This window comes from Rhipicephalus sanguineus, chromosome 1 (genome assembly GCF_013339695.2).
Source record: "Rhipicephalus sanguineus isolate Rsan-2018 chromosome 1, BIME_Rsan_1.4, whole genome shotgun sequence".
NCBI classification, from domain to species: domain Eukaryota; kingdom Metazoa; phylum Arthropoda; class Arachnida; order Ixodida; family Ixodidae; genus Rhipicephalus; species Rhipicephalus sanguineus.
In genome coordinates this window covers 260,906,177-260,930,103 of record NC_051176.1, presented here as the reverse complement: position 1 = coordinate 260,930,103, position 23,927 = coordinate 260,906,177, and the positions used below count along the sequence as shown (strand labels likewise).

The window sequence follows — 23,927 nt, the reverse complement described above, 5'->3', positions numbered from 1 at the left end:
ACATATCCTTGCATCAAAGTTAATGCCCACACGTCAGCAACAGCTTCTTGGTTAGCCTCTCCAACTGTAACTGTATGTCCAATGCCTGTTGGTGGAGGCTGCACTGTTCTAGGGTGCTGAGGTACCAAATCCTCGTACGGAGAACAGATATTGCCCATACGCGAGGCCAGATTACTCCGCAACCTCTGGGGGATGCTTGCCCCACTGCAGTCCCCATGCGGTCGATCCACATGGTGTAATGCTTGCCGCAGCATCAAGGGCGACAGCGGCCAGGCACGGGCCTTGGCGAGGGAGGCAGCAACTGGTAAATGTCGTGAGAGCCCGAGGGCCTCTACCACAAGACGTGCCACCTTCTAATTGGTCGTGGCTCTTTTCTACCTCATCTGCTCACTCGTACCAGTCCCCGCCAACATCGTGCTCTTCTGTCCGACGAACGTGTCTGTTGCGCGGTGCTGCTGTCGTGTCCACACCACACCACCGCATCATGCGCCACTTGCGACACCACAACACTACACTATGCACACTGCACTGTCGTCATGCAAACTCACTCATCACATGCCCCAGCAGTAGAAAATATCAGTTAATGCCAATGCAACGGTGATGTCACAATGGCATCGCATGTGCACCAAAACACTGCACCCCATTGTATGTGCTTCTGCATGAAACGGGTCACTGTAACGTGACAGGTTTCTGTGCACAAAGACCGCCAGACTTACACGCTGGTGATGGCTACATAAACAATGACCACCCATGGCATAGCCAGAGGAGGGGTTGAAACCGCCTGAAAATTTTCAATTTTGCACACATAAAGGATAGTTGAACCTCACCCCTAAAAAAATTTCTGGTTATGATGACTGCACGTACATTTATTCCCAATTTTAGTGCTAGACAGCTTCTTTTTGTTATCTTCCTTTATAGCAGCTGCAGTCGTAGTAGGTTACCTGTAGACATAGCATGCGCAGGGTTCTCCGTTAGGGGGGTCGAAGTTTCACTGCAGCTCCTCCCCAAATTGGTAGAGTCCGAAAGAAAACAAGCTCTGCAATGGATGCAAAAATGAAAATGAAGCAATGACGCGCTTCTCACAACGGCCTGCCATTTGTACTCACCTTTCCGGGGGTAAATATAGGAAGTAAATGGTTCTTTGAATGCAACATCAGGTGGCTTGGTCGCAACCCAGGTAACGCAAAGTCAGCTAGTAGACGTCTACTTTTTGGCTTGATCAAGCTACGGCTAAGTCTTGCAGCTTTCTTGCCGTATTCTAGCCTTAGACGTCTGCAAGCTGGCTGATAGCTCAGCTAATGCTCCCTCCATTTGGTGCTATTAGAAGTCTTGGCAAACTATGTTGTAGATGGTGTGTAGACATCTAGTGCTTGAACGAGTTCTGGCTTATTATTAAACATTAAGGGCAACTCCGGCGATTTTTCGAGGTCGATGGATCTCAGTGAAATTCGCTGGGTACGTTCCTTTGCACGTTTCCGTCATTTATGCCAAATTACAGGCTTGAGACATGGGCAGATTGTTTGCAAATGAATTTTAAAGATTGTCTGCAAACGCCCTCCTGGCTTCCCACAATTATTGGCAACATTGCGTCTGTGACGTCAGTATTGGCAAGGCGGCGGAAGTGACACAGCCGAGGGCACTGCTAACTTTGCGCTTAGGCCGATACAGCGAGCGTCTGCTGTGCACAAGGCGACAGACAGCGTTGGTTTGGCCGGCGTTTCGCTGGTCGTCCCGGCTGTCATAGTTTTCATACTCCGCGCCGGCGTGACCGGCATGCCTTGCCCGACTTCCGGTTCGGTCATAACAACGTCTACGTCATACGTAGACAGTACACTCGGTAGGGTTTCGGTTTCGGTGTTGCGCTTTTTTGCTTATTTAAAATTATTCTCCAATTTGCCGAGTATTTCTGCTATCGGGCCCGTAACAGGAGCGTCTCAGGAACATAAAAGCACCATTACTTTGACATGGCCAAAAAACCGCCGGAGTTGGCCTTTAAGGCACAAACACGGGCAAGAAGAGGGAATGACATCAGTGCTTACAATCAATTGAGAGCTTTATTATGTCAGAAAGAACATACATATTGAACCAGGGCACATGTACCTGCTGCACATGTGCACCGTTCCTAAGTGCAAGCACAGGCCAATGCCACATACCACATCTTTTATATAGCCCCTTTTGTTGAGTGACACTTTGCCTGAAATGTTTATTGACAATTGACTGATAAAGTTGAGTCCCCTTATCAAGGAAGTGCCCCTTCTTAAGGAAAGGGGCTAAGTAAAAGATGTGGTGCGAGGTACTGGACTGTGTTTGCACTTACGAATGGTGCACATAAGTGGTGAGTACAAGTGTTTGGATATATATGTTCTTTCTGACATAACGAAGCCATCAGTTGACTGTAAGCACTTGTGCTATTCCCCTTTCTGGTCCTAGTTTGTGCTGCAATTTTCAATGATGCAAGACTGAAAATGCATGTACTCTATAGACTTATTTTACATAATTTTCGACATCATGGGCTTGGAAATTGTTTTCAGCAGATAATGTAGCACAATAAAGTGCGATTTCTGGAAATGTTTAGCTATAGATCAGCCAACAACACACCTGATAGCTGTGTCAGAGCAATTTCACAGACTGGCACAATGCCATAGGCAAATTATTTCTTTAATTCAAAAGTTGCATGGACTACAACTGTATATATTATGTATATGGCAAAATTCAAGTATGTATTGTAAAACATTTAGGAATTTGAAATAATCAAGAACACAGTCGGTCAGCATACACACACACTAAATTTTACTGCAAATGGTCAAGCACACTTTTATGAGCAGCGATATGGATGTCGAATGCAAGAGAAAATGTTAAAGCAAGAAAATACAAAACAAATTCTGCAACTTCAAAAGCATGCAGTCTTCAAAAACAGACAACCTCTGAGATGGTATGTGAACATGCTGAACAATTTATTTCGAAAAAATGTTGCTAGTTTTGCAATTGACTAGGAGCTTAAATGTACATTAAAACTTTAGCAAAGTTGCTTTTCACTTGGAAAACATGAAGAATGAGACCATCACAAATAAAAGTGACTGCTGCATTCTTCTGCTATGTCAGGGTTGGAAACACCACAGGAACTGGCAGATACCGCAGCTTCTCGAGATCCTGCACCAGTACAAAATGCATGAACTTAGTATGCAATCGCCAGCTCTCAACCAGAGTTGTGAAAGTATACCGCAGTGCGCCTACACTGTTTCACAAAGATGCTGCAGTGAATGGCATGTCATGACATGAATGGTATGACATTGCAGGAATGGTATGTCATGAGTGGCATAAAAGACAAACTGTCATTGCAGTCATTTCTTTACATGGGACATGTTGCGTACTCCACAGGGCGTGGCGCTGTAGCGCCCCCTGTACCGAGAGTAGTGGGCGCCATGTTGCATTCAATCGGAATCACCTGCCGATTGGCAGGCAATTCTGGCTGCCGCCCTTTGCACGGCTATGACAAGTTTGCAAGACCCTTCAATGCTCTTCCGAGTTCATCGCCCTGCCTTTTCACCTAGGCAACGGTGCGAGCAGTACACAGCAGGGTATATCATTACACACGACATAACATGTCCTTAATGAAAACCAGCAGGTTTTCATTAAGGTTGTGCCAGCCAAAACAAACGAGCCCTCGAAATTCCCTTTCTTTATTCAACATACATGTCATGTCATTTTAAAAGGCAGAACATCAGGGGAAGACGGAAGATAGAAGAGATAACAAATTCGTGAAGATGGCGTTGTCGCTGGAGCCAATGTTTTGACAAGCAGACTTGCCTTTTCAGTTGCAGCCTCGAAGAAGACAAGTACGCTTGTCGAAACGTCGGCTCCTGCGGCGCCCTGTGTCCACGAATTTTTCATCATGTCATATGGTCTTTGTATTATGTTTACTGGCATAAAACTAACACTTGTAAATTGCTCGGGTTTAACGTACCAAAACCACAATATGATTGAGGCATGCCGTAGCTGTGGGCTCTGGAAATGCCACCTGGGGTTCTTTAACGCGTACCTAAATCTAAGTACACGGGCCTCTAGCATTTCGCCTCCATTGGGATGCGACCGCCGCAGCCAGGATCGAACCCGCGTCCTTTTGGTCAGCAGGCTAGTGTTGTGTCGCACACAACACTAGCCTGCTCGTCGGCCCACAACATAAAGGATTCGCCGTTCTCCCTATCTAACTGTCGTCATGTTTTGCGTGTACATGCATTCGGTTTTGTTAATCATTGGATTACGTGCATATTGTTTGGATAGAGAATCAGCCAGAAAGAACGTGTGGATATCGGTGGTTGTGCACATTCAGAGTAGTTTTCTTTTTTTTTTATTTCGCATGCTTAATCATTTTCTCATAGTGCATGCTCGTGGTCAGATGCACTTATTTCCCTTGTTAGTTTCATGCTTTTATTTCGCTTGCTGCAACCGCTGCAACTACCACTTGGATCTCGCTGCAAAGCCATTGAAGTTTGCAACTGGAACCAACAAACCAGACAGACCCACTTAAAACCAGTCGGATAATTTCTAGCTGGGATATGCTTCTTTTATTTTTTGATGTCGGAATTTAGGCATGTTTGCGGTTTATGCAATTTGACGCCATGGAAAACATCCCATGCCACATATATCTATGCCATTTTCCCCTAAATCAGTGGTCCCGACGTTGACATTTGCAAAAATTGCTAACACATGTTTAGGTAGCTGTAGACAGAGTGCTCGAGGTGTTCGTCAACAGGCAGTTTGCTTCCGGCGCCATACATATGCGCTTAAATATAGTTTGAAACATAGAGTTTCCTATTGTTTGAAATACCTGGTTCGGCAAGCTTTGCTGAGGCGTACGGGGTATTTTCTCACAACATCAGGCATCGATAAGTGCACTATGTAATGAGAAATGAAATTGTAAACCTCTTTGTTTCTTTCCTCCATGCTTCGTTGAGTCAAAAAATAAGCGCCACGCCCACGCTACTGACTACTTACGACAGCGCCGCAGCACACTGCCTAGGGTTCAAGGTTTTTAAATACTTCACACTATATATTCATTATTTTGTTGTATAACTTTATTATATTTGTGTTTTATTTTGCAATTTTATTGTGTGATATAGCGGGAGCGTAAAAAAAAATGCAGCTTTGGATCACCGGGCGTTGGACAACTCCGACAATAATATTTGACCAGCTGGCCACTATGGAACAACAAGTTTGAACAAGTTGTGGTGCGCGCGCTCCATAATGCGCGTTAGTGTAGCGTTGCTGTAGCGTTAGTACGAAATTTTGCTTTGTGTTGTCCCGTAATATTTGATATGACAGCCGATCGGCCTTTTACAGTGCGCTTTGCAGACTGCTGAAACCGTAGTGATGGATGACAGCAGTGCTTGGGACGACCCCGAAGGTGACGATCTCATCGCAAAACTTCAGTGTGACGGTGCCCCCGACCCAAGACCTCCTCTTTATAAGTATCGAAATGGTCGGATTTACGTGTCGGATTTGTCCAGTCAAATGTACTGCGAGCAGAAACTATTGTACTCGCTCATCGGAGTACCTCGTTTGAAGGAAATGGGCTACGACGTTGAAGAAGGTGAGAGCCCGCAAGTCACTCGTGGTTCAGATATCCACATGGCAAGGCAGCTTGAAGTTCAAGATGTGGTTACGGTGGACACAGAGACGCGCGAGGATAACATTGCCGTCCTATTCCTGAATTTACTGCAATCTGTTCGCTCTTTGCTGTGTGGTGAACCTATTGCCAGAGAAGTGCCCGTGTTTGGAAGAGCCTTTGGCGGCGACATCTTTGTCAACGGAGTCGTAGATGAACTGCGTTGCGATAGAGATACACTTCAAGTCGACATCGTTGAATTGAAAACGATAAGGAGCACCAGACTGCCAAGCACACCGGTTCGCCGCTCGCATCGGTTACAAGTCATGTTGTACCACCATCTGTTGAGTAACCTTGTTCAAGGAAAGGTGGACGTGAACGACATTGAAAAAGGCTTTCGGGTGACTCTGGATGTGCAGTTGAGCTCTGTGGTGCTTGAGCTATTGCCGCTGGATGAGCGGCATATGAACACCTTGCGTCATGTGGTGCCATTCGTATTGAGTGCTGTTCAAGCGTTGCCTCTCCCCAGCCAATTGCTTGTGGAGTATTTCAGTCAGGAAACCAACAACACGCTGTGTTTTGAAGGTGTCGAGTATGATCAGAAGTGGTTGATGGGCACTCTGCAGATGTTGTTTCCATTCTGGACTGGCGAGAGGCCTGCGGAAGGAGTTCATGACATTGAAGATGCATGGAAGTGTAAATGTTGCCCATTTCAAAATATATGTGAATGGCGTCAGGCCAAAGAGGCCGAATGCATTAAGCGCAACTCAAGATGCTTTGTGCAAACAAAATGAAATGGTTGCAGCTGCATGTCAACCTTTCTTTATTTGTACCGCCTATTATTTGTACCATCATGTTTCTCATTCATTAATTTTGTCTAGTAGAGTTTTATCAAGTGGTCATAAAAGTGCAAAGTAGGGGAATGCGCCCTACTGGCGAGTGAAGAAGTTGGTTGAGTGTAAAAGTCACTGCCCTTGGCATTGAGCTATGCTGTTATAGTGCTGTAGAGTTGGCCTCACCGGAAAAAGTACCTTGGTTTGCTGAGCATTATGCTATGTATTAACCTGCTGAGAGTGTGCCCATGCTTCACCCAACCGTGCAAAAAGCAAAAGCAAAAATACAGTCAAATCTCAAATAATAAGCCCTTGTGGATGGATGGATGAACTCTCATGCGCAGGAAATCGCACAACTGAAATTCTCTTTTTTTGTGGAGTGGCACCCGTAGCTAATTGAAAGCTACAAAGTAGTGCAGAGAAGTTCGCCTAGAAGGTGAGGGAAACAAACAACAGATGTGACAGAGTCGACCAGCAACAGGATGTTCTTAAGAAAATGTGGATAAAAATTGTGTGTTGATAAGTTTGTTGTTGCATTACACATTGCAATTGAAATGAATGAAAAGCAAATTGTGTAATTGTGGCCATATTGTTCCGTCTCTCTGATTAAGGTTCCTGCACATGAATACAGAGGCAAGAAAGCATCTCGTCTGTCTCGTTAGCATTTCATCTGTCTCATTAACATTGTTTCATGGGAGCATCAAGCTGGCGAGTTAATCTCTTGTTGACGTATGTGGACTGACGTGCCTACTGCTGGACTGTTTGCTGCACTCACAAAAAATGGCGAGAGGCATTTTTATTTCTGTGGATTTTATTGCAGACAGGGCAAACATATGTCATCGCAAGCTTTTTGAGATCCCCCAGGCCACAAATTTGCTCATTTCAGTTTATTTTGTGCTACTGTTGGAATTGTGCCTATGTCATGTGGACTTCAACTGTGTTGATAAAGTGTGGGAAAGCTAATTTGAATTATGTACCACACATTTTGCTCGGGCATTAGTTCTTCGTACCTGCTATAAATGTGGTTGGCAAACACTAACTTAAAATTACAGTATTTTCACATGTTGTTTCATGTCTTCATTAAAAATCTTGCTGTGTGTCAGCACAGCAAGACTACCTAAGTTGCAAATACAACATAGTCTGACTTGAAAATTTGTATAGATGTGCCATTTCTGTGATGTTGCCACAAAGGTAAATTTCGACCCAATATTAGTGTCTTTGGGGGGCTATGTTTTTGACCATGGTGGTGCAGCTATGGTGGATTCAGTGTTGCCAGAATGTTGCATTGGTTTTCCTCACTGCCGGGCTCAAAATTTCCCCTTTTTTTTTCCACACAAGCAACTTTATTGATTAGGTTGTCTAAAATGTCAGGAAACGTATTTTTGAAATTTGTACTTAATTTCACCATGAAAAGTGACCTAAAAAGTAGTGACAAATTTATTTAACACGGTAAAAGCTAAGTGTAAAAGTCTGTGTGAGTTTGTACTGTACCAACACATATGCAATGCAGAAGACAAAGCTTTATGTGGAGTATATTACATTCAAAATGGCACATACCAAAACTGCTCCAGAAAAGCTTCCTTTGTTAAGCCTTAGATGTAAAACATTTCGAGCATGCCATGCTTTTAAACCTTCTATTATGTTGTTCATTATAAGACAGAGTTGTTGGAGATAGTTAATCCACAAGTGTACTGCTTAGTAGGGGTATGCAAATATTCGAGTTTCGAATTCGAATCAAATACTTTGATTCGACTTTCGAATAGCTAATATATGAATAATTCGACAGGACGAATATTTAAACGTGACAAAGGTCAATGGTGCAACTTGGTTAGGGGAAGGTGGCTAAAAGTAACAGTGACGTCGTTATAGTCGGCCTTTCGCTAAAACTTTGACTGATATCCTGGTTCAAAGGAGAGCGCATGTTTACTTTAAAGGAGATCATCATGTCATTTCAGCACATAAAAAAAACACAAGAAAACTGTCAAGCCTATTGCAACTTTGCTTCTGAGACGAAAGCACGGACTTCTTGCGTACTTCGGTCGCGTATGCCGCAAACGCCGTAAAACGTCCTGACTTTGGCCCGCGAAACCTTTGGTGAATGTCTCCACATGCAAAAATTTGTTCATGCTGCGTCGCTGCCGCACAACACCACTTGTCCAGAAACTCCCATCGTTCCGACGCGCAGTTAAAACGCTGCTGTGAATAAGTGTCCAAAGATTTTTGAGCCCGGAGCACTCATGACGATGAAGCACAACATTACCGTTGTTCTGGCTTTCAATTTTCAATAAAATCTTTGGTATTCGATATCCGATATTTTTGGCCACTATTTGGCACTATTCGATTCGAGATGAAATTTCACTATTCGCACACCGCTGCTACTGCTTAGTGAACATTCAAGTTCTGATGCAGCACTTTTAGGACCACAGAGACCAAAATTTCAAACTCGAGACATCTGTGTTCGATTCTGTTGTGCATATAGGTGCCCCTGACCAACTATTAATGGTGAACATTGCCTTGGACATACTTTATGTATTTAAATTAGGCACCAGTGCTTATCTGATCTGGCAGCAACATCACTATGGTGGGTTGAGTGGCTGTTCACACTCTCTCTAACATTTCATCTGTTGTGTGAGCATTGTTAACGTCACAGATAGTTTTGCGGGGCACATTACAGCATAGTGCATAAGCTTCATGAGCTCCTTCATTCTTCCACTCACTCACTCTGCCCTTTAGGTGTTTCTGGCTGCTCATGCCAATAACATTTTAAGTGGTGTAGCCAGCAACCTTTCGTTTTATAGAGGGGACGAGCCTTCCACTGGGAAGTGGGAGCTGGGCAGGTGGATGTCTTGCATGTCGTTTTCTGTTAGGTGTACTATGGCAGACAGACTTAGGGAGGGGCTCCAGCCTGATAGGTTACTCCTTGGTTCACAGCAGTGCATCCATATGTTTTCATTCCTTCTCGGATGCAGTTCAAAAAGCACACCCTTCAATCTCATTGAAGTTTGAGCGCATGCGACTCCATGTTCGGTCAGTTACAACTGCCATGGTGGTGCACCAGTTTATCATGATTTGTGGCGAGCGTTTTGAAGTGATGCCACGACTGATCATAATTAATTAGTCTACCATTAGTTAATGCCATGTTAGAGCACTTACGGTGAAATTTTAGGTCACAAAAATTTGGCTGTCAGTGGTCATTTTTTGTAAGCACAATGAAAGGGCCACATATAGCTACCAATACAAAATAAATATCAGTAAGACTGGGAAAAAAAAAGCTAAAATGACATCTACTACTGGAACAAACAATTTCCAAACGTTTACATTTCTAAAAAATTTCTCTTTTTTTCTTCACAGTTCTCATTTTGCCCTTGCTTTGGCAACATTTGGCATAGTTTAGTTGGCAGAGCTTGCATTGTGATCACTGAGTATAGCAGCCTTGCTAATTCCTGTTCAGGCTGATTACACTTCTCTCATGCGTTCGACGCATCCTGCTCAAAGGAATTTGGGGACGAGTTCCACTGCATAGTAACTGAATTCAGAAATGGTGAATGGCTCTCTTTTTGCCAATTGCTGCTGATTTATCATTGAATACTTCTGCAACTCTTATGTTTGAGCCAGTTTAATGGGAACCACCTTCATCGTTCACATATATTTGCACCAAACTGACGCCTTATGGTCTGCCCTCCTCTTGAACTTCATTTTCTGTCACTTGCTGCATCAACTTATTTCTGCAATATGGTAAGACGGACTAGTTTGTCAAAGTGCAATGAAATGGATGTAAGAGCTACAGTGGAGACATGAAAGGGGCCCTGCAACACCTTTCTTAGTTATATTGGAATAGTCTCATTATTGACGTATGACTCTTCACGAGTCATATGCCGCAAAAATTTTTCGAATCCGTCAAGTCTAAGTGGTGTTACCAAATTATAGAGATCACGTTCCGCAGCTTTCTCCCTCAACTCAACGCAGCGAGCGCGCGGAGAGCTAGGCAGCGAGTCGAGGGAGGGAGCGCAGACGAGCGAGGCTCCGCCCAAGAGCGCCGGCGGAAATTTTTTCTTCATTTTTTTCTCTCTGACGTCTGGGCGCAAACACGTGGTCTGTGCCGCCACTTCCGGTCGGCTTGCGTCGTTCTCGTCGAGCGGAGCCGTATCGCGCGTGCTTGAAAACTGCGCGTCGGTTTGGTAATGTTGGGTGTGCACCTCGAACGCCGTAGTGTTTTCATCGCTTTGCCAACCATGGAAGCAAACCTGCGCGCTCGTTTGGAATGAATGACAGCTGAGATCGGTTTCGGCCATACTCCGATACACCGCCTCGTAAGACGGCACTGGCAGACGACCCCGAAGCGCCGCCATTACCGGACGCCAGCATTGTTATCGGAGACATGCTGCACGGCTGCCTCGGTCGGTCGTGAGAACGTGCCGACGATGCAGTTCCCAGCTGACGAGGCAACACTCGAACGGCTGCCACTCTCAACGGCAACCGGCGATGGTCAAAAGCACAGAAATATTCACGTTTTCGGCACTGCGCATGGCGAAGAAAACGGAACCACGCAACTACGAGCAGACGAGCTGTCGGTGAGACCGGAAGTGCTAATATTAATGTTTGTTCGGTGTTTTTAACGCGATAACAGAATATAAACATACATATTATCTACTTATTGAACTCAAAATTAACAACGAAAGTAATAATGAGGGTGTTATCGTGATTATAACACCAGCCAATGGTGGAACTGCCGACAATCGCGTCATATTTTGCGGACTAATACATCATTTGTCGAGAGAAGAGGGAGCGATTTTCAGCTGACTTTGAGAATTTATTGTAAATTCCAGGCCGTGCGCATCGCTATAATATTTGGCTCGCGTGTTCTCGGGAGCCTCGACTACCGATCGGCAGCGCTTTTTGAGCATGCTCGAAAAGTGTTGCAGGGCCCCTTAAGAACACTTATAGTATTCAGGGGCGTAGCCAGAAGGGGGGGTTTGGAGGGTTCAAACCCCCCCCACCCCCCCCCGAAAATTTTCAGTTTTGCTTGTGTATATATACACGCGCACATACAAACTCACGCATGAACATACATAAGGTATGGTTGAACCCCCCCCCCCCCCCCGAAAAAAATTTCTCGCTACGACCCTGATAGTATTGCAGCTTTGTGAAAGCAGTTCAGAAAGTATAAGTGTATGTATGAACTATGCCATGTCCAAAAAGGAAGTCTGGAGGACAGTTTTCAGTTCATACATTCTATTGAAAAGACTGTGGGCATTTACACTTATTCGCAATGCCCACGAACTATACACCAGAGCACGCCTGTCTCGCACCCAGGCTGCTGGCGAGCCGAGCGGATACTCTCGCACCCAGACGCCGGGCTGACCGGGCTGCCGAGGCGCGCGCCGGCTGCACTAAGTAAACAGGGCAAGCTGCAGTTCTGAAGCTTTAAAGTGCAAAAAAGTACCCGTTCACGCCGCTTCAGCGTATAAGAGCTCGTCTGGGCACTACTGCGTCGTCTTTGGATGCCAAAACAAGCAGCGCAACAAGAGGATAATAGCGTTGTCTGCGACGATTATGCCGGTGCGGTATTTTCAGCTTCGCCGCGAGTGGATAACTGTGATTCAAGCAAAAAAACTAGGAGCCGAGTGAAAATGCTCGAGTAAGTACACTAAATGCGTGTATTCTGCAGTGTGGTGCCCACCTATTTCGTTTTGCGAACCTAATTTGCGTGACACGCAGCTGGGTTGAAGGCAGGCGCGAGCTTTGTGTGGGGGTGCACTTCATACCTTCGAGCGTTTCCTTTGACGAAAATGTAGTGCAAGGTAGTGCTTTCAAGCACAAGAAATCAGCATGCTTTGCCACTTTCAACGTAGTATTAAGCTTTAGTGCTTTTGATGGCATCCACGCCTTCGAGATTTCGTCTTCGAAAGGTAATAAATGGCACGGTGCTCCTCAACAGCTGGCCAGAATTTCGTGCTTTCACTGCAGTGTTCGATGTCCCCAAATTTATTTGGACACGACGCATCCAGCTGCACATAATACATATATTGGCACGTAAGTAAAGAGTACTCGCGCCAGTGTCCTTTACGTCGCAGACGTAGCTAACCGGCTTAACTAATAGTAGCACAGTTTCGCTTGTAAAACACCATCGTTACAAGAATAAAATCGCGCAGATAGCTTCCAAAAGGGATCGATGAACGTCACTGCAGGTGATACTCTCTGATAGCACGCTTTTGTGAGCAAGACGCATTATTGTAAGAGCGCTCGTGAAACAAAAATTACGTTCCGCGAAACTACCCGTAAAGCGTACTCTAATTATTACGCGATGAATGCTGAAATGATGAGCTTTCACAAAACTTTGTGCACAACTTGTAATATGGGGCAACAAAACATCGTTTCACTCTTTCGCGAGCTGCACTGCGATTACGATTCACGCGTACTACAGCGAGAACGTTTTTTTACAAATGTAACAGCGTACGTATCCGACGAGGTTGCTTCCGCAGCCCACTCAGCACGTACTGTATACATTGTGGACTTGCATGAGCAAGATGTTCTTGATGTTCCAATAAAATCAGCGAAAATGTCCAGGCCAGAAAAGACGCGAAACACGCTCTCCGACGGGCTGAGTTTCGGGAGTTTCACGTTTGCTCTGTGCGGCGTCTGCTAGCGTGGCAGCCCGCGCACGTTGTTTCCTCGCGTGTGCGATAGATGGCGCGACGCGCGATGCAAATATGGCGATGCGCATGGAATTCGCTGTGTTCTGGTCTATAGGTGGCGCGCCGTGCTTTTCAAGATGGCGCCAGGAGGAGGGTCAACCCGTTTGTTAGCATAGGAACAGATAGTACGTGCGGACGTATGGCCCGTGCCACTTTCACCGGATGAAGTCATGAGCTGCGCTGAATTGGATATGGGACTGAAATACTTTCCCAAACCATGGAAAGTGCTAAGTACTCGCCAGCTAATTATTTGCTGCGGTGTGAAAGGTTATATTTCAGCTCCGTTACCGTGCATAACGATGCTTTGCGAAATCCTGTGCGTGCTACATAAAATTGCATGAACTAAAATTGACGTATGAGCTGAACGGCACTCCGAAGTATTACGTACCGAGCCTGCCTGACGGATTCGCCGCAGTAGTAGGCCGCCAGCGAGTAGCGCCATCGCTGCACTGCACGGGACCGCACGTTTAACGTGGTGATAGTTTGCAAACATAATACGCCGTCGTCATTACTTGCACAGTCGGGAACGCGGAGTTACGTCTACAACGGAACACGAGCATTTAACATCCCATTCAGTAGTTGTGTCACAGCCATGCTGAGACTCTAGCCGTGTGCAATTCACTTCACTAGCATGTTGCAGGCTCGATCAGCACGATCGAAACATGAATATCGAAGAGAATGCACACATATTTTTTTTCGCAACGTCGACGAAGTTAGCCGAGAGGCATGGATTGTGGCCTTGACTGCACCAACTGCACGTTCCATCGCTCTAACCATTTCGCTTCGCTGGTCGAGCTTGGGCGTGTTGGCGGCATGCGGCGCTCCATAATATCCACAATAATTGTGATACATGCACTAGAGGAACTATGCTTTTATTTTGATCTCGCTCAAGGATATTATACATTAAATACAATCAAAGTGACTTACGAGCGTGAAAGAACATTAACACACGAGGGGATGTGAAGTGCAACTCGCTCTTCGAGTTAGCAGCTGATCGTTCATCGTCGCTGTCACTCTTGGTTCTTTCACAGTCTTCTACGTCCAGTGGAAAATCCTCGTCGTCAAGATGGTTTCTTTCAACATCACAGCTGAAAGCAATCGATGAATTTCCTCCGCCGAACGACTTCGACCACTATGCATCACCACGTTTACAATTAGAGAGACGTCTGGGTGCGGAGAACATTTTGCTCTCAGACCGCTCAACAAGCAAATCGCTTGCAGTGTGCTGCCACTATCAACAAACGTACAAAAACAAGCGGCGCAGCGGTGGCTACGAAACCGACACACTGGCGAAGGACGGCGTGGAATCGTTCGCTCCACGAAAGGCGTGGAGCAGACGCGTCCTCGAATGATTGAAACGTTGCTCGCACGATTAGTAACAGCGCTTTGCTGACAAAAGATAGAGGCCCTATTTTAATGTATCGACAACTTGGGATCGCTCAGTTTTACAAGAGCACATCGCGAGCCTGCGCGACCTCCCGCATACAGTGTTATGGGATTCATGCACTACAAGAAACACTGACCAATGCTATATGCAAGTAAAACAGGGTGAGCTTCAACTGAATATGTCAGACAATAACATTTAACTAACCTACGTGGCTACAGAAAGCCTCGCGACGCTGATATAGTATGCGTACGCTGTGGGCTAGCATTGAAAGCGCGAGTTGCCACGTATTTTCACGAAAACTTCGCGTCCCGCAAGAACGAATCAGATTTCTCGTGTCACGGAGGGCCCGGTTTCTTCACTGACGCAGGGAACATGCAAAGCCGTACTGCCAACGCGTTAACACTTAGGTTAGCACAGCCGAACAAAGGAGCGACTGCGTAGTGCTGCCATTTTATCGTCTACTAACCCTCCTCGAGAGGACGCTCCTGAATTCCGCTTGGCGGCGCGACAGTCTATGGGCATTGCGAATAGACGGTTTCAAGATTGCTTATTGCGATAGCAATTATATGGACAGTCTCGGCTGGAAAATGTCCGTCCGCGTCGCCGTCATTCACCGCATATGTATAAGTATGTATATATATATATATATATATATATATATATATATATATATATATAGAAAAGCCAGAAAGAAAAATAATTCTGAAATACTTTCCGACGCGCGGAATCGAACGGGCGACCTCCCGCTTTGCTGCCCGCCGCGTTAGACGTTAGGCCACGACAGCACCGTCTTTCAGCCTGCTAACGGCGAGCTATTTATATACACCATGTAATTCGGCATGCTTTCTTATTGGCCACATAGATGGCGCGACGTGCGCGCGTGTGGCGCACTTTAAAGATCGTCGCCCCGCTCCTGCGAACCTCGTTGCTCTTCGCTCTACAGGGCGTGGTCGCTTTCGTACGCTTATCTCGAGGAAAGAAGGGGCGGCCAGTGGGGTGCTTCGCTTCGCTCGCTGCAGCGGCCGCGTTTGCGAAAGGAACGCGCTGTTCAAACAGAAATAAGTAACAACTGTGACAATTAGTTCGCGCTCGTCTTGTGTGTACCTGTTCGTTCGTTTCGTGCGTCCTGCTTTATGTTTGAGCAGTGCGCTTCAAGTGTCGAGCTGTGACGCATTAATTCGCGCTCGTCCTGTGTGCGTTCTTGTGTGCGTGTGCGTCCTTTGGGCTCGAGCGACGCGCTGGCAATTTCGAGCTGCTTTCCGTTCTTCGCGGTGCATTACAATTTATTGCTATCGCATTCATTGCTTCGCCGTTGCGGCGAAGCAATGAATGCGATAGCAATACTTTAGGGCCGAGTATTTACTTAGGGCCGAGTGCATTTACTTTAGGGCCGAGTGCATTTTGTTGCGTTGTAGAGGGCATTGCAAAACGACCGATCGAATTTTTTGTGGCAACGTACAGATCGCGCTCAATATGAGTTATGGGCATCGGCAGTGGGGTGCAAAAGGGGCACCTGCCCTCCTGAAGCCACACCAGCGCTTGCGCCCATCCAAGCTACACCAGCGCTCTGCCCCACGCGCGATGCGACACGGGTTTGCACCCCCGAAGACAAAATCCTTCCGACACTCATGGATGCAACGCGGGAGCTCGTGGCCTCACGAGCTCAAAGATTGCGTATGGCTTCCACTGGCCTTTATTTCCACAACTAAACAATATTCTGTCACTTGGTATTCCGAATAAGAAAATATCATTTAGTTGTGGAAATAAGGGCAACTTGAAGCTATGTGCAATCTTTCGAGCTTGTGAGGCCACGCGCTCCCGTGTTCCATGTGACGGGATCGTGACAGTCCATGCGGCGTGACGATTTCTTCCGGCGTTTAAAGAAAGCGCACGAAATATGAAATAAAAGGCTGCGCTCATGCGCTACCGTGCTCCGAGCGAAAGAACCGTGCGCGCGGACCGTCAACCTATCAGGGACGACGGCGCATTGGGCATTTAAACACCGATGGGCGTCCACTGGATAACCACTTCTGGATGTCTTGGCCGTCCAGTGGTCATCCGCAAATTGCCGATAGGCGTACAGCAGACATCCGCAGGACTGTAAGGCGCATACTAATTGGCAATCCAGCAGGTGTCCTGCGGGTGTCTACGGCGGATATGCGGACGTTTAACGGACGCAAGAGCTCTTTTATTGTATTTATGTTTTCGTTGCCATGGAGGGGAAAAAATGGGCGTGGCAACCGCAGATCAACCGTAGTCGCTTCGTCGCTTGCAACGATCGAGTAGGATTTGTGGCTTCAAAATATGTGTAATTTGTTTTAAAGGGCGTCGCCGCCTCAGCGTGACTTTGCACGCCATATCGTCAATTATTAAAGACGATAGAACTTAAACGCAGATATTTTGGTCTGTCTGTCACCCGATTCAGCCACCCGGCCAAAGTTACTGAACTACTTACTGAACGCCCAGCCATCTTGAACTGGTAGCGGGGTTCATACTTGTGAACACTGTCGATCAAAAAGCAAATATTACGCATATCTGAGGCGCAACATCAATACGTAAGTATTAGATGGAGTGTTCCTTTAGCATACAATACATAGATACGTAATTCTAAAGACCCTAGTATTTCTTAGGCTGCGCTGAAAATTCTAGTGTTTTTTGTGTTGTGCTGAAAATGCGATGCGATGAGCCAGATGCGGCGATTCAACGGACTCATGTAGTACGGCCGCCAGAAGACTATCGTCTTTCGGCGACATTTGCAGCGAAGCACGCAGATACGCGGCCAATTTTTTATAAAGGAAAAGACATTTACTTAAAATTTATTTTCTTTAATACTTCCAGAATAAAATCATTAAGCGCTCCATGAGCTTGGATCCTCACAATATATTACAGAGGAGGCGGATTTGCCACCTTTGTTCCCTTGATCCGCGCCATTAAAAATGATTTAAAGCATAATGCAAATACCGACATTAATTGCAGCTTCCAATAAACACCCGTGGTGGCCATACTGGCCGCGTGCGGGTTTTCTCGGGTGTGGCGCGCTTTCTGCGCCGTAAGAGATGACCGAGGTGTTTTTGAAAGCGATATATATGCTTGGCTGTGGTAATTATCAATACTTGAAAAGCGCCGTGAATTATACACATCACATTTTCTGTTGAAAAGTCGACCTATCGCGCGCATGATGGCCCTCAAAGACATACGCTTGATTCATAAGTACCGAAAACCAGAAGTTCGCAAATAAAACCCGAAACAAGTTATACTAGTACGCGACTGGCGATATGTCCTGCACGATATGTCCTGAGGACGTCCGCTGGAGAAAATCAAACGGATGTAAAAATTTTATCCGACATTGGTATCCATCGGATGTCCACTGGACAACTGCTTAGGACGTGGACGTTCGGATTTTATTCGGTTGTCCGAGGGAGTTTCAATGCCCATTGGGATATGGCATCACCGTTTTTTTCGAAATCCGAAAAAACTGCACGTAAATTGAGATAAACATAATATAATTTCAAGACTTCGATCCAGGCAATATCGAAACCGAGGGTTCCGGTCACGTAGAAAAAGCGGCCGCCCTGTTTCGTCCGATGGGAACTTCCCGTTACGACAAGTTACGAACTTTGAACGAAGGCGCATCGCAGCAGAACCTGGTCAGGACTTATACATCTTAACAAGCGCAAAGAATAAAGGACACAAGGAAGATACACGGAAACAGGACGGGCGCGAACAAATTAACGGAAGAAACTTGAGACAGGGCAGAGTGCTAGATAGTGGCAATAAGGTGGACAAGGTAATTAACGAAAGAAGCTGAGCTAGTTCGTGCTCATGCATTTGCTGCGACGTACGTATTTACATGATTATAGGTCGACCCATTTCATCCAAATTTGAAATCCGACGTTGGAGGGTCGACTTAGAACCAAAACCCAAACAAAGAAGAAATCAGGCACGCTGGAGCATGGTTACGACATTATGTTGACGTTCCGGCTCTACCTGTAACATATACTGTATTTTCTCGTGTATAGGCCATTTTATGTGGGCGCCGCCGTCTTTGATCTGGCAACCCACTGGCTTGTGTGAAGCTCCGCGTTTGTATGGCAGGTGTAGATGGACAGGTATTGAAGGACTTGCATTGACGTCACTGAAACCACCATGTTGGAGCACCAGCATGTGGGGACAGGTCGTTTGCGATGTCCCATTAATGCTATCAACACATCACATGCCGGTCCATTCGATCACGCACAGAGACGCTCCTGCCAGGTCATTTTCACACTTATGCAACTTGTTTGCCACCAAAACCACCATCGTGGAGTGCCAGCACGTTCAGGAGCTGCGCTCTTGACGTCACGTGCAGGGGCGTAGCCAGAAATTTTTTAACACGAAAGTGTTTTATTCCGGGGTCCATCACGGCTCCAGTGACGTATTTCCGTCACGGATATGACGTTATAAAATATAAAGACTAACAGTGGGCAAAGAAAAAAAAAACCAGAAAAAAAAAGTTCCGTCATCGGGAATCGAACTTACGACCCCGCTCCGCAGCGCGAAACGATTCGGCCACGGACAGCATGTTCTTCGCAATGCTAACGGGGAGCTATTTATATACACCATTTTCCGGTGGCTGTACTCAGAGATCTGTGTTACAGCGTGTTTTTGTTATCACTAGCGAGATGGCGCGAAGGGCTCGAAGAGCGTAGGGTTACTGTATATGCTACCTTTAGGTAGCAGAGTTGCGCATCTGTCTTCCAACGCCGCTAGCAACCATGCATTGCGGAGAAGCTGCCGCTTGGGCCAATTTCTTTATTTCTCGACGCCGCCGCTGCAGCGAACTGAATTAACATTTGTCATCGACAGCTAATGCTTATCGCCGGTCTTCGACACGCCAGACAGGTTAATCGGCGACACGGTAGGCATGTCGCCTGCAAAAACGAAGTGCGACTTCACCGCATAGCTGTGGTTGCTAGCCGGACCTATGCGCTACTCTGCTACCTAAAGGTAGCATATACAGTGACTCTAGAAGAGCGCGCTTGAAAGGTCGTCGCCGTTGCGACGGGCGCCCGCTTCTACAGGGCGTGGTCGCTTGTGCGTGCGCTTATTTCGTGATCGCGGTGGTTTGTACGTCTCGCGTTGAGAGCACGAAGGTCACTTGGCTCACTGCAGCGGCCGCTTTTGCGAAAGGAGCACGGTGCTCACGCAGAAATAAGTTACAAATGTGACAGTTAGTTCGCTCTCATCCTGTGTATGTTCGTTCCGTGCTCCTTTCTGCTTGAGCAGCGCGTTGCAAGTTTCGAGCTGCTTGCCGTTCTTCGCGTGACATTACAATTTGTTGCTGTAGCATTCATTGCTTGGGGCGAAAAAATGCGCTACAAACGCTCAACTACGTCTGTGAAGACACGTTTCACTTTCGTGTTATACCGATTCCTATGACAGAGGGATCAGCCATGTTTTTTTCGGGGGGGGGGGGGGGGGGTGTTCAACCATACTTTATGTATGTTCGTGCGTGCGTTTGTATGTGTGCGCGTATATATACGCAAGCAAAACTGAAAAATTTCGGGGGGGTGGGGGTTGAACCCCCACCCCCTGGCTACGCCCCTGGTCACGTGCAAGCTATTCGTTCTGGTGCGCTGAATTTCGTACCAATTGATGCAGTCTCGGCAGGAAATGAGTCTGTGAGACGTCCTGAAAAGGTTTGATCCGTTGAGGGTCAATGATATACGGCGGCGCGAACGTGTCGCAAGTGGTCGATGTCATATATTTTCGGCACTGCCTTTGTGTTGAAAGAACGCGCAAATATTTCGACTTTGCTGCTCACAAATTGTTGTCTGTCTTGTTTCTCAACTTCTAAGTGACCGCTTATTACTCGCTAGTTCATTGTCCGCAGATCTGGACGAAACTATAGCTGTTTTTAGAGGCAGGTGCTGGTACATAAAACGATGCTGATGTTGTCATGCCGTCGCGCTTCTCTTTCTTCCTTCCTTCCTTTTTTTTTTTAGAGTCGCGATATTTGACTGGCTTTTGGCGGCGATAATATGAAGATATTTAGAAAGTTTCTTCTGCCCGTAAAGGCACGAAGCGCGCGGACTGGAGCATATGATCGTCATCGGAGGTGATTCGCGTTTATCATTTTTTTAATAACTTCACCTACCAGATGGACTATTCTTGCGAAATTGTTGCTGTTGCTCGCAAAGCTAAGCAGCAAAATTAGCAGTTCAAAAAACACTAGAGAAGCGTAACAACGTGGCTTTTGTTTTGTTGCTTAGAAGAGAATTACCTATGTTGTATATAATTGCACGAATTGTCGGACACGGTTCTTGACCACGTAAAAAAAACCACGGCATATCCACGTGGTGAATGATGATGAGTGGGACGAAGCGAACTCGCGCTGCAGCACGGCGATGGCATTGGCGCGAGCGTGGTCCTTCTTGATGGAAGATATTGTGACTAGATTGTTTGAGAACCACAATCTGTTGCACACACCGCAATTATGGCCGAAACTGTTATCAAGGAAGTCCCGCTTGAAGCGCGCGTCGGCGCCTTCGGGCAGAGCCCGCCTGATGCGTTTTGCAGCCACTTCACATGCTCGAACAGCCTCGGGCTCTGCCTGCCGGTACGCGCGCTTTCTCGCAACTTCACGGTCCTTCACATTTTGAAGATCCGATTCGCGCCGCAGCCGTGCAGCTTCGGCCTCGCGGGCTCGAACGGCGGGGTCTTCGCGCCGCAGCCGTGCAGCTTTTCGAGCCGCTTCGGCCTCGCGGGCTCGAACGGCGGGGTCTTCGCGCCGAAGCCCTGCAGCTTGTCGAGCAGCTTCGGCCTCGCGGGCTTGAACGGTGGGGTCTTCTCGCCGCAGCCGTGCAGCTTGTCGAGCAGCTGCGGCTTCGCGAGCTCGAACGGCGGAATCTGCTTCGCGGCGTCGACGTGCAGCTTCGGCCTCGCGGGCTCTCACGAGTCACCTCAAGATTCTGTCTGCGAGCGCGCGCTGCCGCCGCCTTCCGTGCCCTCCGCTCCGCAGCCTTGTCTTCCATCTGGCGACTCCGAGCTAAAGAGAAAGCGTGCCAAGAGTGTCACTCGTCAACGTCGTCTTCTTCTTCTACTGCATACCAGAACGCGCGAAGTAAAGAAGAAAGAATGCCACACAGGCGAACACGTACGAAAGTCTCACTCGTCAACGTCGTCTTCTTCTTCTACTGCATACCAGAACGCGCGCTTCTCACGAGCTAGAGGTGGCTACTACAACGCTACAAACGGAGGATGGACAGACCCACGGCATAAGGAGCTTCGCCCCTAAAATTGTATTCCTGAGGTAGTGAGAAAATGTTGCTCTACTCACGAAGCGGCACATTTTTTTTTTTGCTTTTCGGCTTTCTTATCGCTGTCGGCTTTTCGGCTTTCTTATCGCTTTTCGGCTTTCGCCCCGCTGTCTTACGGAAGTTGTAACCGCACGACAAAGATCTCGCCACGTCCTTTTCATGTAGTGTTCATTAAATGTTCGGGATTTACAAGGCCGGTGCGGAGCACAAATTAAACGTATACGATGCCGGTTACCCTGCTGCGAAGCGAGGGGTTTCTCGTCCGTGCTAATACCGTTGCATCAACTGCAGCGATCACCGTGTTGAGCCGATCTACGAGGCTAATTGTTAGAACAAACACGCCATATTAAAATATAATAATAAACGGAAGCGAAAACAACACAGGTGGCTACTCAGGAATGTTAGTTCACGAGTAGGGAGTAGTGCTTAGATGTTTCACACTTTAGCGGACAAGGCCGTACTTCACCGCTTATGTTTGTTCGCCAATCTGGCCATAACCGGTTGTCATTTGACTGCGCGGAACACTGGGCATTTTGGGTATATTGCGGCGCTTGCCGATTTAGAACCTGTAACGTAACGCAAACGATCTACGTACCTTGAAGAGTCCGCAACTGAAAACACTCCGCGTTTGGCGATGCGCGTCGCATACTCATTCACACAGCAGTTTCTTTCTTTTTTTTCTGCAGCTGTTAGAACAATCACAAACGGCACAATGGCTTCCCGTTGACCTTTCGTTGGCTGACATCGACATAAATGAGAAGAAAATCCGCAGGTCGACCTAAAACACGCAAAAAATGTTCGCCAACGCCACTCATCCAAGCACCAGCCCGCACAGTACTCCTCGCCGTCGCCCACGAGCCAGAAAGGAGGAAAGCACTGGTTGCTAGACCGGTCCTCCTCGCCCGATGCAAAGGTCTATAACCCGCACCCTCAGCAACGATTCGCGGATTTTTTTTTTTTTAATGATTCCCGTGAGTTGTCGCGAAGCTTGCTTTTCTGCATAGCTTTTAGGCACTGCCGTGAAGCCATCTCTCCACAGAGGAGTTTGTTTTCTTCAGCGACATCGTAAATGAATTTTCTCTAAGAAATGTGCTCGAGCTTCTTTTTTTATTTTCGTTCGACTTTAGGGGGGTCGACCTACATTCGTGTAAATACGGTAATTAGTAGCGCGAACAAATTAAAGAAAAAAAAACTTGGGACAGGACAAAACGCTCGTCCTGTCCTGGCGTTCTGTTCTGTCCCAAAGACGTGGCGTAGCATAAAATGCGTTTGGATGACAGGCGTAAGAGCGGATCAGAGAGCAAACAGGGGTAGCTGATAACCTAGATGACATTAAGCGAAAAAAAAAGAAAAAAGAAATGGAGATGGGCTGGCCACGAAAGGTGAAGGACAGATAACCGGAGATCATTTAAAGCGATGGAATGAACACCAGGGAATGAGAAACGCTGCCAAGGACGGCAGAGGGTTCGGTGGAACGATGAAATTAAGAAATTTGCAGGCATTAAATGTAATCAGCTGGCGCAGGAGAGGACAAATTGGAGTTCTTTGGAAGTGGCCTAAGGACACCGACTCTCTTCAGAGGCATAATTCGCTTTGTTCAAAACGCGGTCCGATCTGAGAATGCACGTACAAAAAAATGTCCTAAAGTACATTTACTATTCATTTCTTTGGTGCCTATGTGTAAGTACATAAAACAGAAAGAAAATGACATGGCAAGTTATCTTAAGTTCTTTTGTTTCTGCATGGCGGCCCTCATCATGTATACGATATCTAAAAACGGTCGCTTCCTGCTCTACCCTAAAGAACGGAAAATATACGGGTGAATCATTTGCCTTGGTTAAATTGCTCGTCTGTTTATTTTGTGAACCATTTTGCAATGTACATACTCGATGTACCCGCCCTTTGAACATCTTACCGCTTTGGCAATCTTCAAACTGCACTTTTTTGTATAAACAAACCGTCATCGAACGATTGAAAAACGTACGAGATTCTTTTCATGGCTCAGCACTTTATGCGTTTGTATAAAAATTTTACCGAATCACATTGCATGACGTAATTTTTCCTTATTATTATAGCAATGGAGCATACCAATTCTGCACATTCTCTGTT

The 23,927-nt window shown here is 46.6% G+C and overlaps 1 protein-coding gene and 1 long non-coding RNA gene across 2 annotated transcripts in view; one reads left to right on the top strand and one right to left on the bottom strand.

Annotated features, from left to right (window-relative positions):
- Nucleotides 1-2,937: 2,937 nt before the first annotated feature.
- Nucleotides 2,938-23,927, bottom strand: part of LOC119388045 (uncharacterized) — a 78,218-nt gene continuing 57,228 nt past the window's right edge. The window contains exon 2 of the long non-coding RNA XR_007414673.1: nucleotides 2,938-3,150. This is a non-coding gene — a long non-coding RNA (uncharacterized LOC119388045). The remainder of the gene's footprint in view (nucleotides 3,151-23,927) is intronic.
- Nucleotides 5,246-6,415, top strand: LOC119378840 (exonuclease V). Its single transcript, XM_037647868.2, has one exon. The coding sequence runs from the start codon at nucleotides 5,371-5,373 to the stop codon at nucleotides 6,397-6,399; it is 1,029 nt and encodes a 342-aa protein (XP_037503796.1). The 5' UTR covers nucleotides 5,246-5,370; the 3' UTR covers nucleotides 6,400-6,415.